The sequence below is a fragment of the Rhyacophila brunnea genome, unplaced genomic scaffold (genome assembly GCF_057557595.1).
Source record: "Rhyacophila brunnea isolate RB1 unplaced genomic scaffold, BYU_Rbru_1.0 scaffold_2, whole genome shotgun sequence".
Classification (NCBI taxonomy): domain Eukaryota; kingdom Metazoa; phylum Arthropoda; class Insecta; order Trichoptera; family Rhyacophilidae; genus Rhyacophila; species Rhyacophila brunnea.
In genome coordinates, this window is record NW_028232859.1 from 11720043 (window position 1) to 11741059 (window position 21017).

Sequence of the window (21017 nt, forward strand, 5' to 3'; positions counted from 1 at the left end):
AGGGTGTTGTATTTCCTATGATGGTTTTCTAACCTAGTCAACTCAGAATGCTCGGACATGCTCAAAAATGTAGTCTGTCAATTGCCCGGAGGACGAAAATCTGCATCCCGGAGAAATCGACCCTCGAGGACGGAATGTAGAGCGAAGAATTGGCTTTGCGAGTTCTCTTTCAAGGCGAACCGGTCTATGCAGTGCAGCCTAGACCGGACGAACCGGTGGATAGCCAGGTGGGTTAGGTATACATAATAATTAGCGGACAGCCAAGTGTAAGTAAGTTGTGCAGGCATACATTAAAACATCCAACCGAGATTCGTATTCAAATCAATTTGTCGATAAACATACAAACTACATTCGATGGAGAAATATTCTCATAAATTTAATAAATAAATGGTCAGTCATAAAAAATCGTTTATCGATCGTAAAGTTTGTGGGTTGTGTGTACGGAAAACTATTCACGATTCCGACAAATTTACGTGTGTAGTGCTTTCCAAACTTTGCTGTCACAGGGGACACTGCATATTTTGTATATTTCACATAAAAATATATTGATGCAATTTTTTGTAATAGTAACCGTTCTTCATAATAGTATAATGTTTTGTAGGAACTACAGAAATGTACGAAAATCGAATATTGGCAGGCATGTTTCGTAGAAATTATAAGTGTTATAGTTTATGTATGAGTACGTATACTTTTAAGTAAGAAAAAAACGAAATTTATCATTGGACCATAATTACAAATGTAAATAATGATAGATGCCTAGTAGCTACTCTAGGGATTGGCAACGTGGCGTCCACGCACCTTCGTAGACATAGGAATATGTCAGATGAAGTTAGAAAAGAACCCATTTGACTTGAATAATGCTAGAAATATAGATACGTCTGTAAAAAAGTCAAATAATTTATACTTTTCTTGAGCAATTTTATTTAGTTATATAAATTTGAAAATTCTGTTTGCGCTATACCTACTAGTTACAGTTTTAAGTTCTAAGTTTTCAGTTAAACAATATATCTATGTGCCACCAGTCACCAAAGAGGCACTTGCGCTTGGTTTTAAAGATAATCTTTGTGGATTCTAAACAATGAATAATATACGTGAAAGATAGCTTACAGGGATCTTCTACAGCTAATTAGCAAGCGAACAACTATACATCATCGAAATGAACTTCGACAGTAAGTTGAAAGGGTACTGTTCGGTTATACGGAATACAGCGGAAAACGCATTTTGAAAATAGCCGATAAACTGGATTATTTGTAAGTTTAGGTTAGGTTAGGTTTGGTTAGGTTAACCTAACAAATAATCCAGTTTATCGGCTATTTTCAAAATGTGTTTTCCGCTGTATTCCGTATAACCGAACAGTACCGTTGAAAGTTTTAAATTCTTGATCCTTTCCATTTTTCATTGGAAAATCGAACACTATTTGTGGCTACACCGGTTGGGAAACTGTGAGCTAAAAGGGTATTATCAATTTTAATAGTTATTATTTATTACGATCTCCACCGGATACACTTTATAAAGTCGACGATGTTTATTTGCCTGTAGCAAACAAAGCGGAGATAAACTCTTTATCGGGTAAATCCGATACAAGAAAACACTTAGGCGAGATTTGACTTCGTCTGAGAAATTAATTTTGTGAGACGTTGGACGGGAAATTAGCACTGCACTTGTTAACCTTTCTGTGTTGGAAACGAGTTTACAAATCCGATCGCAGATAAGTGAAATCTTTAAAAATCAAGGCGAAATCAATTAAACACTTAGATAAATTGATGTATACGCCTAGAATTAGGAAGTGTATATTATTATAACAGCGCGTCTGAAAGGTGCTGAGAAGAAATAGAGAGGTGAATTTTAATGTTTTTAGATACGTATCGATTATTTAAAATGAAGATAGTCAATAAAATTCTTTTCTTTGAAAATATATTATATATAAACCAATGTAAAAACTCTTTTTTGAAAAAAGTTACTTTAAAAAAAAACTTTTTCTATTGGTTATAATATATTTTCTTCAAAATTATGTACGTTCAATAATAACAATGTTATATTCTTAAATCTTGTGAATTATTCATTGAATAAAAAAAATTAATTAAAAAATATTAGCAAATTCAAGTAAATTACAACAAAAAATCTTGGAGTGATCCGTGACGTCGGTTAGTAATTAAAGTGATACCTACTTTGATTTAAAAATACAAAAGCCGATCGCTAATAGTAACTCAATTTGGAAAGCGCTTCAGATAGTATTAAGAGCCACTAGTTAAAATTTGTCGCAATTAACTATGACGCCAATAACATAGTGGTTTATGTGCATGGGTGCGAAACCCGAGAGATGCAGGTTTGATTCCTGCTGGGTGTCTTACTTAAAAAAAAAAAGATTTTTTCTATTGGTTGTAACATATTTTCTCAGAAGTGTTTTCAAAATTATGTATGCTCAATAATTAGAATGTTACATTCCTAAATCTTGTGAATTATTGAATTATGAATAAAAAAATAGTCAATTAAAAATCAATACAATGTATTAAGGGGGGACATGCTCGTCGTAGGTCAAAATTGAGTTTTTTTGTATTTTAAAACCATGATCCTGGACATTCCTTAAACGTTGTAGATAATCTATTTATATAATTTTGAAGCCTTATTATCCTTTATATTTATTTTAAACATTCGATGACTGCATAAAGTATTTTTATTACATAACATAATATTCTTTTAAACCTCTCGCTCTAATGTTTTAGAATATAGTCATATTTCGGTACATGAATGTGCAGTGGTGTTAAGATTTTTAACATTTATTAACTTTTAAACGCATTTATAAAACCATTAGTATAATTAATGACGAGATAATTTTAGTAAAATATTTACGATCTAAATAATCTCTGTGATTCCAAATTTTACAAGAATTAGGCATTTTATTATTCAAAAGATCGGCAAGATTAACACATTTGAAGATAATTCTACAGATACTAATTATAAGCTATGTCTTTGACCATTCAAGTGTGATAAACATCCTACGAATATTGATTGCTTTATAACAATTATTGACCTAAGAATAAGGTAGTGTTTTTTTGAAATACGCCATTTCTTTTGGCATTCCCCAGTGGTTAAGCTACAACATACGGCCGTAGCCATAAATTGACAAACTATAATTGAAGTAGGGAGTAAAATGATGTTAACGCGCGTGTTCAAACATGCGCGTTAACATCATTTTACTCCCTACTACTAACTACGACGAACTACTTACTACCTACGACGAACATGTCCCCCCTTAAACTTGTTTTCAAATTCACTTGCAATGTCATTATGATCACCCTGAAAGACGACTTGTGATGATAATTAATTAATTACGGTTAATAGATAAGAGAACGAGATTACGGTGATTTATGTATGAGGATTGGTTATTGACTATTCGAATAAACCGTTTTCACGGGTGACCTTCGAAGAACTGCTTTAAACATTTCAAGTTAACATATTTTGCAGTCTGATTAATAAAGAATTGTCAACACAGCTGCCACAGTCAGAGAGCGTAATTATTCTATAGCGGCTATTAATTTAAATCAAATTTACGATACGAAATGGATCTTTCCTGCAATAGCGAGTACAGTAATTATAATTATTACATCTACGAGGCATTTGCATTACCGGCTTATTCGCGTCTGGCGTCTCGCTCGTGATTGTGAGTGATACGATTTGATAGTTAGCCGCGAAAGTAAACCACCTGTAATTATCGTCTTCGGCCAGCTAACCGCTTGAACACCGTCTCGCATCTCTTTGTGCTGCGCCTAATGACTGTAATCTCGCATCTCTTTATCCGCCCATTATCATTAAGCCCACGTTTACAGTCTGCGAGTGCACGGATTGTCATTCACGTCTCAATATGCAGCCTACCAATCTTGTACATATTGTATATTAGACAACAGAAATCGTACTGTAATTCCATGTTATATAGATCAACAGAACAGTCTGTGACTGTTGAAAGCTAATACAGACTGGAAAATCCGATGTACAGAAACATACAATATACATGTAAGGAGTATGAATGAAATTCCTTCAATTAAAATATCAAGAGCGCTGGATAAATGATTGATCTTGAGAGCAATATGATTTAGTTGCTACATCTGGTTGATTATTGGAACAACAGAACAGATTAAATGCGTTAAAAATGTGAAACTCATATAATATAATATTATCATGACTTTCGACGTAAGTTTAAAACAAGAAATACAAAACACACTGAATGTTCTTTAATATTTACCAATATTGTATGCGCGTTACGTTTACATGACAAAATTTAATGTAAATACATTATTATATAGACATAAATATTGAAAATAACATTTGTTAATGCATATTTAAGTATATCCCATATTTTTCCACACTTGAGTATCTCGTACCTTCTTACAACCACACCGAGAAGGTGACGCACATTATATTTGTGTACCTATTCCATACGACGGTTTACAGGGAAACATAATATTGGAACAAAAGACAGTAGGTATATAAGATGTAGATTTTCAGAAGGGTTTTCGGAGTCTGTGCGATGAAAATAGTGGGTGGTAGAAATGTGTAACCAGTGACGTCCCGTGGGGGTAGGCATATTGAACATCGCTTGGGGGCGGCAGATACTCGAAGGGGGGCAAATCGAGGAGAATCATTTGGTATAATATGGAAATAGCTCCCTAAGCTGAGTACTTACATAATAACGAAGATATCTTTCCATTAAAAAATTCAGCTCACCGGTTGAAAACAAAATGTATTAATTAACATAAAAGGTTTAACAGGACTGTATTTTTTTTGTCGGGTTCGCGATGTCTAGTTTACTTCCGTTGCCCTTCGACGTCTTTGGTGACCAGACAGTTGGTGACACGAGCGCGGATGATAAAAAATATTGTAGAAAAAAATGGGGCGGCATTATGGCCCTCTGCCCAGGGGCGGCATTTTGTCTAGGGACGTCACTGTGTATAACCACGAACAAAGCATACGTCGTACAGTGATTCCTCCGGCATCTCACGTGTGAAAGTGGGGCGACTCCGTTGGGCAGGCTACGTCTCAAAGATAGAAGACACAACCACTAAATAGGCTATTTTAAACAGGCGAGAGTCGGGAGACGCCGGTAGTTGGACTGTGTAGAAAGAGATAAAGGTGTGGTAGAGAATGGGGTGAGGAGAGTCGGGTTCTAGAAGCGACGGTGATAAGTTTAACAGAGCCATAAGGTGACAAATGACAGCGATGTGGAAAGTATGTTAGAATGAATGCTGGACGCTAAACATGGAAGTTTGGTGTCGGAAAGTCAAATATTCATTTCAGACAATTGTGGGATGGCAAAAAAGTAATGATCTCACCTTAGCCCTGCTCTTGGCCCCCATGGACATGTTGCTTCGGCCGTTGATGAGGACGTTGGCGTTCTCGAAGTCCACGTCGCACGGCGATGGAGGGCCAGCCGTCCACTCGCCAAGATATTCGAAGTCGCCATCGTCGTATGGGGAGTCGTCGAAGCCGTCCGTGCAGCTCTCTCCACCGCTTACATCCCCTCGCAAAGACACTCTGCATTCCACCTGGGGCTGAAAGAGATGAGAAGAAGATTTTTTTAAAATACAATAATATATATATATATTGCAAGTGATTAGTACCTATCTAATTATTGTTGGTGTATATCTTTGATATATCGAAACCAATGTTTTTATTACACATATGATATGGAGTACCTACCTACCGTCTTCCTCTAATATATAAATATGTATAAATTAATCCTTACAATTTAACATTACAGGCGGATGGAAGACAAGAGGAGACAAAACTTTAGGCGTGTCTTGAGCATAATATGTAAGTTTGAGTCGGTTATGATAATGATAGGGTACCTACCTATATGCATGATATAAGTATTTAGCAGTAGCGACAATTTGATATTAAACGATTCTTCAACATAATATTTATCTCAACACAAAAAAATAATTTAAATACGAGGTTTTATAAACATAATACATACGCGGCAATTGCCCACTAATAATAAAAAAAATATTATTCCTTTGGTAAATAACGAAATTACATCACACTAGTGACACTTTTAAACACTATGAAATTATCAGGTTTGTAATCGTAATAAAACTAATATTAAGTATGAAACCACACTTTTTAGAAAGTTCAGTTTCAAAACAAACATAGCTACTATTTTAAATAAACATAACACATTAAGTTAATTTTAGTCCCAAATTTCGGTTGTAGTCATAGCTTCTCAATCGGTATGCTGTGACTGATGTGAGTGATTGTGATTGGAAGACTTCTTGATTGACTGTAAAAGAAGAGTTTTCGTCTCTCGAAAAAAACCAAGATCAATGATAGCTCTTCTAACATTTGCCAGGTCGGAGAAATTTTGATTTTGTATTGTATTAAGAAAGGGTTTTATATCAGAAGTGTGCGTAGCTCTTCCAAGCATCGAACCAGATATAAAACGTTGTGTTCCCAACGACAACGAGTATCTCATTGAAAGAATTGACTAGGTATCTATTTATAATAACTTAATCTGTAAATGTTTTTAATAGTGGTCCAAAAATATTCTGGTAAATTTAAATTAAGTATTTGTTATTCGTAAAATAAACCTACGATAAACATTATTACCTATACCTATTCACCATAAAAATATTAATTATTATTGTTATTATAGAACATGTTTGTCGACTACATACGTTTTTAGATTTATTTGTACTAATATAATATTATGTACCTACACTTGTGTCTAATTATATTTTATGTGAAACAAGCAAAATAATATACTAATATGAGTTTGAAGAAGTGACAGGTACATTAGTACCTATTATACAAGATTGTGCCAGATTTAAAAAATAGTGTACACTATGCAGGGACACGAACAAGGTTGGAAAGCGCTGGACGTTCTTACAATAGTGTATAATATGTCGCTTAATTTTTCATCCGATTTGAGTACCTAGAAGCCTAGTCTCGATGCTCCATAGAATTAAAGGAAATGTCAACGTAGATATTATATCATTATTTCTTTCGTATTAAGATGTATTCTGATGGTAATAATACATAACATCATAAATCATCATCAACAAAACATCACTGTGGATCTAAATGCGTTGCGACGTAGATGACTGATGGTGACGTTGATGAATGGCGCCGCGTCAAATGAAAATCTCTGAGAAAATTCAAAAGCGCGCACAAAAGAGAAGAAAATGCCGAGTTTCGGTTTCGTCCGCATTCCGTGCGATTAGAGGAGAGGCGACGCGGCGCGACCGCCCGTCTCCCTCGCTCGCGAAAAGTGTCATGGGAACGGCACTTGCACAATGAAATGCGCTTCACGCACAGTGCTTAATTCGACCACAGATTCTGAATGAGCCCAAGGGTTTTTGGACTATAACTTGAGGAACAACACTTTTAGTATGATTGAATAAATTGGTACCCATACAAAATAATTATGTATGTTAACGTGTTGAAACAAGGCAGCATGGTAAGCAGCATGTCGGTTTTTTGATGTTTTGTCATACTGTACGTATGATCTGTGATTGTTCGTCTAAATAATAAAAATATATAACAAAAGATGGGTGCTCTTGCACAGAGATCTGGTGACTGATCTTACCAATACAAGAGATAAGACGCTCTCCAAACAAAACAATAAGGCGCTGAGGGTTAAACTAATACAAGTACACCGGTGATCACGACGAGTAAATCGACTTCAAAGTTAAAAATATACCAGTGTCAATTCTACATAGCCGTTTACAACATTCTGTAAATGAGGCCTCGTTCTCAAATAATCATTATTTTTTATAATCCAATGAAAAATATTAATATTTCTTTATATTTATTAGTGTTTGAAGGAACACAGGCCAAGCCAAAACATTTAACTTACATAAAGTTGTTATGAAATAAATAATGTCATTTTATACAGTCGTATTGATATACGCTAATGCTCGAATAGAATGGTTATATCTATTCATAAGAAGCAGTTAAACGTTTGAATCCTGTTTGAAAATCCTGAAAATTGCTCCTAATTCAATTAAATATACTTATATATGTCACTTGTACCCTTTTTGTTTACTAATCGGTACCACAAACGTTCTAAATAATGATAGTAAATTGTATGTAAGTATTGTTTTGGGTTTGTAGTGCAAATAGAAGGCAGATTTTTATCTCAGTGCAGCCATACCAAATACATATGAAAACGTCTGACAGGCAATACCTGTTAGCTGTAGTACGCTGGATCTACGAGCTAGATAATATTATGAAAGTAGTGCAAGTAGCAACGCTACGTATTATAGGACCAGGGGGAACAGAATCAGTTTGGAGTGACTTTCATCCTGCAGTGGATTAATGATCGTGTAATATACTTATAGTTATAAATGTATATAATGTGTAAATACAAAGTGATTTAAAAAACCTATTCGATTATTTTATGAACAGCGAAAAAATAATTCGTTCTGTGTTTATGGATTACATGTAAGTAAATGGAGAATTCATTGAGCAGACGAAACATATCATCACTTTCATGAAAATTACAGAGATACCATAAAAAACAAATAGTTTGAGTGCACCTGTTTCTTTAAGCGAATTCCGTAACCGGACAATGGTGGTATGCCGTCCCGCCAATTAGACAATGGGATTCTGTTTGCGCGTTTCGCCGGATTAATCCGAAACTTTGAGGTCACCACCGACGATTACAATAAAAATATTAAGTTTATTAAAGAATAGCAAAAAAAAAATACACAATGCGAGGTTATCGTTCTTGTAGATGTAGATACTGTAATAATTAAGGCGATGAGAAAATTTTCGCTCGACAATGAATGAATGAATGAATGGCGCTTGAATTAATTCAATTCATTATTCTGGTCTATCAAAGTTGGATCTTGATTTTCACAAAGATTTCAAGGTACGGAACATTATTTTAAAGATGCAATCCTAGACGACAACGAATATTTTTTTTTGGCTATGGTTATTAAAATTGTTCTAAGGAACTAAAATTATTGTTATTGCCATTATGGACCTAATTTAATTAATTTTTAAATTAATTTTCACTTGCCTATTAATGTTGTTAAATTAATAATAACTTCATTATATTATTATATTATGTCTGTAGATATGTATTACAAAATGATTGTCGATTTGGTCAACCAGACGACACGTAGAAATTCCACCAATACGTAACGAACTATATAATATCTAACAAAAGATTCTAAGTTTGGTACATTCCACACATACAGATACATAAAAGTGCGGCCACACCGGCAACAAGTCGCGCGACAACTCGTTAAATTTTACGATAATTATCATAATTGCTTAAGAAATTTTACGATAATTATCATGCTTATCGTAAAATTTAACGAGTTGTCGCGCGACTTGTTTTCGGTGTGGACCCGGCATAACACACGCATACAATGCCAAAACTTGAGGCTATATGTATATAAGCCTGATGTATATATATATATTTTTTGGACGGGATTTGATGCAAAACGGTCTTCGACAAAACACTATCGAGACTGTAGAATTTTCTAACCCGAGATCGAATCGCAGTTGGGCATTACCTTTTTATATACATTTTAATGCCTTCATGTCTTTTTTTTGTAAAATATCCATTATAAAAACCTAAAATATAATATTTTTTTGTTTAGTATATTGAAATGAACGAAATTCAAATTTAATTCGTGTTAATTTAATTTAAATTTAATCCTAAGACTTTCTTTTTGTTACCTACCACAGGCAACCTTCGCCACTATAATGAAGATATAGTTGGGTGTTATATAGGTAGGACCCAGAACTTATTTACATACATACTGAGTACCTATCAAAAAGGTGAGACAACATTAAATTTTTACTTCACGAGACACTATACGTGGCTGAGATGTAAGTATCTTTCAACTACCTACCGCTCTAAAGTGGAATACTTCGGAAGATTATGGTTTAACAAAGAAACACAAAAAGGTGTGTCATCTGGGTGAGGCTGTAAGAATATATAATTCTTGAATATGGAGAAATATGAGATGCCAAAGATTGTTATTTTCAATAGTTACGTCTGTAGGTAAGTTTTTATTGTATACACCGTATTTCATAGGATGTATATATTTAGATAATACTAATTTAATTATCTATGTTAATTTAGTATTTAATAGTTTAATGTCAAATAAGGACAAACACAATATGCGTGGAACGACGATTTAACCGATGTGTTAATTTTTAACTACTTGCTTGAAAGGTTTGATATCGACCGAATATTATGATAATTTGATAATTTATAGTGACGAGTACTCAATTCTCCTCTGAGCTCGTTAGTTATACTATAATGTCTATATCGATGAACAGCTGTTTTAGAAAACCATAGCATTATGCACTGTATTATCTTAGCATTATCACAATATTATCATGCGCATTCTCAGTCGGCAATATAAAATAGAGTTCATTCTCTATAGTCTGTACAGGCAGTGAAATAATGCGAGTCTTAAAACAGGTTTGCAGGAAATAAATAAATTATTATTGGCATGACTGTCTCACGGTGAGGAACCCAGAGGGGAGACACGCGTGCGATGGTGAATAAGAAATGTGGTCAGGCCGGGATATTAAGTTAGATACTTAATGCATGCGGAATCTTAGTAAATATGAGATAAAGAAGAGCAAACAACGACTATAGAGTCAATCAAGTGATTTGAATTAATGATCCGCAAATCTTTAATTTAGTATTACTCATGTAGGCATGTCCAATATGTTCCTAATTCATTAGTTTTATTTGTGTTAGAATATTAATTTATAATATGTGTTGAGACACACTAACGAGATTTTTTTTATTGTTAGATTGTGAATGAGATCAAAATAAATAAGATATGGGTATTAAAATTATAGAACTATTGAATTAAGGAGACAGTAAACAACTATGATTTTCGAAGACTTCTTGACAGCAATACATTTGTATAGGTATGCAAACGTAACTATATTTTAACGAGAGGAAAAATGATGTCTTTTTCAGTTTCGCTGTATTGACCGTTGTTTTTAGGTTATAAACCCATCTTTAAAAAAAAAAACAATATTTCGCGCTCAAATACTCGAAGCGGAGATTTTGATTACTACTGATAGATCGTACTGAAAATTGGTTAGCAAGACGAAAACAGTTGTCAACATTACCAACTCAAAGTTAAATAAAGGCATATTATACTAAAAAAGAGGATTGAAACGAATTCTACGACAATAAAGCCAGTTCAATCGATACCTAGTTATTAATTAAATAACGTTAGAAACTCAGAAAGTATTCTATCAAATTATGAAAGCGTGGATGGGAGGAGGGAGATTTTTACGAATCAAAAAGTCAACGATCCCGGCAGGAATTAATCAACCAATTATAATTATTGCTAACACGTCGCACGACACATTATCATAGCATACATTTATTTACAATATACGGAGTTCTACGATCGATTCACTATTAAAAATTTCATTGTCTGCTAATTACAATGAACAATAAAAAAAAAACAGTTTATCATCAATAATTGACAGTGTTGATTATAAATAAATACTAAGTTTAAAGACCTCTTCTTAGCGTCAGTATTGAGTATTTATTTTTCCGGAAAATTCCGTCACGGCTGAAGGCTGACGGATGGGAAAATCCGAAGAGCCACGAGGCGTGACGTCAGCGTCCAGTCAGCTGTTTCGTAGTACCGTTAAAAGACGCGGGTTCAACTGTCAAAGCGTTTTTTTTTGTCTGTGAAATGGTTAAGATGTACTACGCGAATTTGTTTACAACTGGACTATTATATAAAGCAGTGGTTTTACTATTTGAGCAGATAAGAATGGCAAGAAATAGACCAAATTAATATCAATTTAGTGACACATTTCGGTTTTTCGTCGTTTTCTGTACGCATTCAATATTTTATAGTTCACGGTATTTCGCAGTAGAGAATAGGTTTGCAATCTGGGAACCCGAACAACGATATTAACATTTATTTAGTTTTCATTTGATATAAGGAATTTTGTTGTAAAACTACACAACTTTAAGAACATGGCTACATCCGCAGTACGCAAATGAATAAAGTCCAGAGAAATTATAAATTACGTATTAATTGTATTATTTTAAGAAATTCAACGAATAATTCACAAGATTTAAGAATGTAACATTCTTTTATTGAGCATACCTACATGTAATTTGAAAACACTACATACTTTAGAAAGCGCATCAGAGTATTGTAAAAACGTTAGTTAACTTAATCGTAATTAGACAGGACACGTACAACCTAGTGGTCAGAGCACATGGGCGTGAATCCGGGGGGCGCAGGTTCGAATTATATTGTGTCGTATTTTTTCAAAAAGATTTTTTTCTGTTGGTTAGGTATATCTATATATTTCTTAGAAGTGTTTTCAAAGTATATAAATGTTCAAAATTTATTATCATGTATAAGAAAGTTACATTCCATACAAATCAATAATTAAATATGTTCCTAGATAACATTTATTATCAAATATATCTGATAAAACACACTACGAGAGCGAACCATGTATAGTAAAAAAAAACTATTTTTTATGAACACCACGTGATGTAGGTACCTACGTAGGTAGGTAGGTATATATTATATATATTTTTTTTAATTATTCAAGTGAACGCAGACTCTTTTGAAAAGCATTGTCTTGCTTAATGTTTTTAAAGGGAATTGTATACTTTTATCATACTATTTGACATAAAAATCTGTATGTTTTTTCAGCACTTTTCATATTCATCCAGACACTTTAATTGTGGTCAAAAAATCTTATTATATTAAAATCCCGAGAACAGAATTAGGTTCGGGATAATCCATGGTAGAGAGAAATTTATTATTACTACATGACAAAGTAAATTATCAAGTATGCATAATATCTTTGCAGGGAAAAAAAATCGACTACCTACCTAACCAAACGGAGCATACCTATGTATTATATGCCGCAGTCTGAATATTTAATATTGATTATTTAGGATCGCTTGTTAGTAATTTTAACTCATTTGATTGCGGGAAGAGAAAAGGCATTGAAAATAAATAGCGACATATGAATTATTATACACACTCTACCGTCTTCGAACCCGGAACAAAGCTCGCCCTGAGGGTGACTGATGATCATGAAAACATTTAAAAGGCTCTATTATGTACTTTTACACCTGATATTTAAGTTTCCAAGTTTAAGATTATGGACATCGATTTATATTTTTTTAACACACATTTATTTATTTTGACTGTGGCATCATAAATAAGTAACTTTTTTATCTATGGATGGATACGAGATACCTTCGATTAAACGACACGGCAAGACATTTGGCATTTAAATCGGGCATGGTTATTGGCTACTTATGCAGTCGAACTGTTATTTATTATCAAAATAAGGTATTTAAATGATCGCTTTTTATAGCTACTACCTAATCTAAATGTTATAAAATGCGTGGGTAATAATAATAAGGAATAACGAATGGCCAATACAAAACACAAGGTCGATTTTTGTTGTAACACTCAACAATGTACATTGCTTGACCAAGCGGAGATTGAACTTCTATAGAGGTTTCATGATATTTTGGGATAGCTGTCGAAGTAAACTATTATTAAAACCTTTTTAATGAATTGAATTCATTATTCTTTGCATTTTGTAGCAAGTATAATGTGTCACAATTAAAATTTAGATCAATTCCGACGCCATCTATGAATCGATCTCTGTGATGATAATACATATCTTGATTTAATTAAATAATAAAGATAGTAGAGGGAACACATAATTAATGGGAACTGGCTTACCCTACCGGGTGTGGTATAACAAGGATTTAGAGTGTGGAAAAATATGGGATAACCAATAAACGTTATGCCGGGTCCACACTGGCAACATGTCGTGCGACAACCTCGTTAAATTTTACGACAAGTATGATAATTATCGTACAATTTCTTAACAAATTATGATAATTATCGTAAAACTTAACGAGGTTGTCGCGCGACATGTTGCCAGTGTAGACCCGGCATTACGTATGTGCATTACATTAAACTAGTTGATCACGCATACAAAACGCACATTCAAATTGAGGACAGTCGGCACATTTTGTATTCTTTGGGTTGGGTCATAAAATAATAAAGGTAGCCCTGCTCAAAACCTTGGTCCATGGCAACTGGGTTTCACATTTCTGTATTATTAATCTGTTCTGTGAGATAGTAGCTATATTACGTTGAAGGAGTTTGAAAAAAATCCTCAGTTACATTATACAGTTAAAGCTTGGGTCAGTAGCTTAATCGTTACACCACTCGACCAGCTCTAGCGAAAGTTGCGAATTCGAATCACAATTATTGGCCCTCGACTTTATGACAGATTTTTAGAATTATATGCAGGTACACCTATATGTCTGATGCCGTCATGTATTATAATATTATATTATGGTATATGGACTCAATGGTATAGCTGGGCTAACAGTAGTATGGACTTATTCAGTCTGAAAACGTATTACTGCGTAGTACTGTGTGGTAAGATACACCTAGAAAATCTGTATTATCACATAATAAGCACACACATAGTGACCTCACCGGGATCGAACACGGAGAGTCTGGATAAAAGGCTAGCACCTTACGCACTAGACTACGAGGGCCGCTAAAGAAGCCAAGATAGGATGACAAACTACTTTTCAATTTTTAATGCATATCAAAAACAAATTAAAATTTGTCTCCCTGAGCCGGAAAATTGAACGAGTTGCGCACGTGCAAGAATTATTTTGAATAAAATATAATTAAAATCGTCGGTTCAAATTTAAATTGAAGTTTCAACAAGCAGTGGAGATTATTAATGGTAATTTTGGTGGATAATATAGTGATCGGCACGGAATCTGTTGAGTCTCAAAATAACAACCGTAGTATATTTTCTGAAAATAAAAAAATCAAAATGCAAATTAACCGAGTGAGATTTTATTCAGATCAGATAAATTCCGCGACGCCCAGTATTATAATCAATGGACGGACATTCACTTGACATTGGGCGATGGCGATCGAATCGGAGATCACGGGCAACTGATTAAAGCCTAACACGAGGAAAGTAAGGCGAATTGAATCAAAACATTGGACAGACTAGCGGGAAACGTAGCCACTAAAATACTTAGGTAGGTACCTACCTAACTCGAATTTAAACAGGAGCAAATAGTTTAGCTGGGTACGAAGGGATGTTTTTTTAATTAATATATTTTATCAAATACTTATCAAACTACCAAGTGAAGGATGTACGGACCTCTCAAATCTTTCATCTATTCTGACGGCGGAATCCATTGATATTTAAAAAGGAGAACACGGTAAGCAAGAAGCATGTAAAATTGTCATACATACTTTGGAAACACCTTATAAACATACCGATTAGAAAAATCTTATGGTACCGGACAGGACTCATCCTGCATTCATTTGATTCTGGCCAATGAACATTACCGATTTAGCCACTTGGACCCTATCTAATTAGGTACGCGAAATTAACGAATAATCATGTAGGGCTTCTCAAGCTTCGTTAATATTAGCTAAGTACCGGCTTTTGTGGTTTGTATCAAGGTACTAATAATAGGTAACAACCCCCATTGATTCCTAACCATCTTCAGAATCTTTCCAAATTCAAAATAATATGTATGTTCAATAAAGAATGATCCATTATTAAGTGTTATAAATTGAGAATATCCTCGAGTGCTAATACATACAGTGAGTAATTCATTCGACCGAATGTGTACAATATGCTTTGTATACATGCCTAAACATTGTAACAAAATCATGTGAATTTGAGCCATCGACTCAAGTGTCATAAAGTTAGCTAAATAATTGAGATAATGCCATTTTTCATAAGTACGTCACCAAATTTAAATGTTACTCACGATTCAGATGCTGGCCAAAAAAAGAGATAGATGTTAAAAATTGGAGACACGGTGACGCATATTAGATATGATTTTTTCCCCGGAATTATTTAATATGAAAAATATGTAGTAAAAAACCAAACAATGCCAATTTTTCATCATGCACAGCAGTAGTTGGTTGACATTTCAAACGCCCTTCATGAAAGCAACGAGCCGCGACGGCCAACGTACCCGGCGTCATCTCGTCCTGCTGTGACTATACGCTGCCGAATGTTTGTCGAGGGTCCTGTTCCGTTTACATACCCATTTAAAAAAAAAAAAGAAATAAGTGTGCGACTACAATTGGAGCATTTTAATGTAATTGGTATTTTAATTCACATTTGACACGTAGGTAATAAAAAATATAATTTTATTATTTTTCAAAAGACCTGAATTGAATATAATTTTCTGCTACCCACCATAAATAGGTATAACACAATGACACACAAATTAATTATTATCACTTGTTTTGTGATTATCACGTGTTTCTTCTCACATTTGATAAAGTTCACCATTTGAGCGAAACACGTTATCCAATACCTACCTACAAAAAAACAAGGGTTATTAAATTAGTAAGTATTATAAATTGTCATAGCAGCCATTTTTTCCTGCTACCAAATACCAAAATTGATATTTGTGTTCAGTGTTGTTTGGCAAATCATTATGGAAAGATACCTACACAGTTGTACAGCGTATACAAATCTATTCTATTCGAGCTATGTTTCGGGCATTACGTCAAATTTATGATCAAAATAATCAACATACAGAGCATGCTATTCGCAATTTAATTGGAAAATTTGAGTCAAATGATATTTTTTTTTTTACACAAGAACTTAAACCGAATGACAATTTGGTGGGTCTTAATTTTGCTGATTAGGCTTTAGAAAAACTTGAAAAAATTAAATAAAGATATATAATAAATCTTATTTAATAATCCTTTATTTCACTTAGCACAGATTCACAAAATCTACATTATTAGCAAAAATAAAGACAGGCATTTGGAGAAAAGAAAAAAATCATTGCGTATAATATAGTACTAGAATAGGCTCATGCTCGTGTGTAATTCATATGAACAATCAATTCTGGGGGTAGTTAGTATTAGGCACGCGAAAATGATATAATCAGTAAATATACTGTTCGTTTTCGACACGACATAATAGAAGCAGAAGTCACCGGAGACACGACACCTGGTCAAAAATATTCTTCGGTGTATACTTACTAGGTAAATTACATCACCTTCGTCAGGTAACGAGACATTGAATTATTTGTAAGCACGCAAGAGTGCGCGTCGTCAGATATTTGCATTTCGAGAAAACAAACAAGCGACGGCCCTTTACCTTACACTTGAATATTATTTTTTTTATTAAGCACTTATAATCAAGTTCAATGCTCAATGGCAAAATATGAATGTACATTGAATTTTTGAGTATAATTTTATTTTATAATAATTGAGAGTCACAAATGTTTTTCTTCTGCCACGTGTGCTGTACAGTCAGTTGCAGACAGATTCCAGACCCCAGACCAATATACATATTATGTCCGTAAACAAATTATATTATTTTAATGGTTTGTAAACTTTTGCCGCTATACAAATGCACTTGCACAATAATTATGTGTACGCATGTCCACACCTGTATACATTGTTATAAATTTTAATTCAGTTTCGGCAGTAGGTAGGTAAACATCGTACAAGTTTGCGCGATGTAATCGAAACAACATTCCCAGAGACCACGCATCGCTGCTTCCGACGAAATAATATTTTTCAGGTAAACATGGCCAATGTAGCTTGTTTGCCAGTGCATTCTATCCACATAAAACGTGGTCAATTATAAAGTGTTTATACGATTTTCCTAATCCTCGAAAGGAAAAGTAAAAAAAAGGATTAGGAAACAGACAAGGGTTTACGATGTAATAGAATTCGCTAAAAACCTCAAATGGACATGTGCTGGACAAATATGTCGAAGAAAAAACAATCGGACAAATGTAGTCGTCCAGTGGTAGGTACCCAAGAGGTATAAAACGTCCGCAAGGTAGACCGCTGGATCGATGAAATGATTTTCTGCGGAAGTACGTGGCAACGTAACGCACATGACCGAGAGAATTGGAATCAGCTTGGAGAGGCCTTCATCCAGCAGTGGATAGAGTTTATTTGTTTACGGGTAGATGTACCTACATAATAATATGATGTTGGTCTGGATTTTATATAGAGACATGATTAAAAGGTCTCATCTTACCAATGCTAGACCTAACTAACAATATGAATTATCAAGTTAGGAATCCTGAACACTCGAGTGCAGTGGCCTGGGAAATTCTTCCTGATTTTCGTTCGTTACGGCGTATTCGCCCACATAAGGGTTGTGGAGATATGGCGAGTGGTGGAGGGGAAATCATGTGACGACATTTTCATTATGTTTATTCGTTGGGCGGATGTTAGTGTTCTGTGCCTTGTTGACGTATCTTATCTATAAACTGAGGACTTCCGCAACGCAAACGGTCCTGCAACAACATGCAAAAATACTACTTACAGCAGTGTCGATAAGAGATAAGATACGAGATATATTAGAAATATACTAAAGTAAGTATAATGAAATCACTAATTCATAATATATATTGACATGTCGCAACAATATATTGCCAACACTGCATACATTTTCCTTTCCGTTTTATACCTACTACCACACCAAGCATAACTTGAATATAAAATATCCATAAAATAAAACTTGGAACAATTGTCTCCGAAATTCGTTTAATGGGAATACTACATACATTTAAACGTAGTGTGACAGTACCAGTGAAGAAACCGCTATCATTTTCAGTAGGTACCTATGTATAAAGAACATGACACTATAAAATTCGGATATACTACAAAATATAACCTTCTTCTAACAAATGCATTCAGTAAACGATTATTGTAAACCAATGGCGTGCGATGTCTTTTGAGATCGGGCATGCACTTCTAAATCATATAGATATCTATTAAAATCGCAAGGAGTATTTTGAGATGTAACATTTTTGTCAAGCTGGATATTCTAGTGTTGAAATACATTAGTTCTACTGAATACTCGATGTCAGATTTTTAAAAACAAATGATTTTAGTGTTGCTGTCATTGGTTCCTAATTAAATTATACGTTGACGTTGCTGTCTTAAAGAAATGGAAAACTGTTTGCAAAGCACGAAAGATACTATCAAATATAAAATCCCACGCCATGCCACATTTGCTCCCATATGGAGCAATACGGAGCAACTAGTATGTTATTAAATGTATGTATTGGTTATACTATCATAATATGAATTGTTTGAAATAAGTAGTAGAAATGCTTCAAATACACTCTATGACGATCGGTCATATATATGTCGAAAAACCCGTTTCTTATGTTGGCGTCCTGTGTCACAGGGTGTCACAGAGTGTAAATACGATGTCATAGCTGTCATACAATATGTATGTATAAATGTCGGAATGGCATATATTTGATCATAGACACTAAAACGCTCTTAGCATATATGTGCCTGATCGTCATATAGTCTATTTGAACCTTAAGGCATGCGCGGATCCACAGCATGTATGAACCGCACGCCACTGTATGTTTTCAATGAAAATATACTTAAGTATATCTGGTAAACTGTATCGAAAAGCTGCAGCCTTTGTTATTTTGAATACTTATTCAATATAATAAATTTAATGTTTATTTTATCGGATAATTAAATACGTGAACGATACGAAAATACGAACGTGTCATCACTGTTATGGTGTTTAATAGAAAGATTGATCTTTTCGAAGGATTGCCTAACCGAGCGGCACAGATAACAGGTGACAGAGGCAATGACAGCCGGATGCGAACAGGTATCCCGCATAACTCCACCGTGTCAATTCGCATTCGAGTATAAGACTCTAACGTAAACCTCTAAACAAAGATGAGACAGTATGCTGGAAAGTCAAGTATGCTATACGAAATATAACACTCCGGTTGATAGGTATGAAGGACAAAGAAAGATAACCGAGAAAAATATATGTGTTCCTATTTCAAGTATGTAAATAATTGTAAGTTATCAATTATTAATAATTATGCTTAGGTGTAAATGGAACATATTCCGTACACCTCTTTACGGTACGACAGCTCACTGCATATGGACACGATCAAACACAGGAATCCGTACTAATGAATTCGCATATATTTTAGCTGGTTTTAGGTGGTAAAACAGTTTTTCACTCGCATTAACCTCACTAATGTGATTGAAAGCCATTTCTGATATTGCGCTTATACTAAAAATCGTTTGTGCTGTGTTTTTAATAATATCCCAACGATTTGTTTAGACAGTTTGGAAAAAAATACTATACACTGTGTGTGCGAACGTATGAGAAATTCCCTTCGAAGCCGATGGCAACCACGGGTGGCTGTGGTATGTGGTTGCATCTGCGCGTGGCCTAAGAAATCTACTAACACTATATACCCCTAAGCAACAATCGCTGTAAAAACATGATTGATTAAACAAAGTTATATTTCATGCACTGACGCAGTTCAGTTGCATTTTGATCTGACATGAGTACGCAATTGACAAAGTAGGTAGGTTATGTTGGACTATGTTGAAATGCAAAAAAGTGTAATTATCATCCGCTCAAATCGATTTTAAAGTGCCCGGAATTCAATATATCTACATAATAGAAATATACCAATACAAAAACTATTTAGGTTCACACGGCAGAGAAATCAGAATGCTTGATTATGGTGGCAAATTATTACGATTATGCAATTTCAGGTATCTAAAGTAATCCACAATTATTTTATGTGTAATAGGTACCCACGTATTTAAGATTCCAATTGACTGACAAAATTGGATATAAAACTTAAACAAGTACAAAAAAGTGTTCTCGGATATAAGTAAATCAGCAATTTATTAATGTGTAGTGTATTACACCGTTTTTCATGCATAATTAACAATACGTAAAAGCAATAAACGAACAAATAAGCTATTAAAAAACCTTACATTAAGTACCTATATTATAGCGACTTAAATGGTCATTGTATTATATAGGTACGACTATGACCAGAGAATAAGTTGAAATAAGATTAAAATGGTTAAGTCAATGAATGAAAAACGCATCGTAAATACGTCATCGCCAAAAGTAAGGGATGTTAGCAAATTCCACACGAGATGCATTATTATGGTAGTTTATTCAATTCGTAGTAA

At 34.2% G+C, this 21017-nt stretch overlaps 1 protein-coding gene and 1 long non-coding RNA gene across 3 annotated transcripts in view; one reads left to right on the forward strand and one right to left on the reverse strand.

Annotated features, from left to right (window-relative positions):
- Positions 1–2050, forward strand: part of LOC147071851 (uncharacterized) — a 386436-nt gene extending 384386 nt beyond the window's left edge. Inside the window, exons 2-3 of the long non-coding RNA XR_015070608.1 lie at positions 587–1182; positions 1369–2050. This is a non-coding gene — a long non-coding RNA (uncharacterized LOC147071851). The remainder of the gene's footprint in view (positions 1–586; positions 1183–1368) is intronic.
- Positions 1–21017, reverse strand: part of bif (protein phosphatase 1-binding protein bifocal) — a 107369-nt gene that overhangs the window by 45839 nt on the left and 40513 nt on the right. For both annotated transcript variants that reach the window (XM_085946781.1, XM_085946780.1), the window contains exon 3: positions 5328–5546. In XM_085946781.1, the coding sequence (XP_085802907.1) occupies positions 5328–5546 (219 nt within the window). The remainder of the gene's footprint in view (positions 1–5327; positions 5547–21017) is intronic.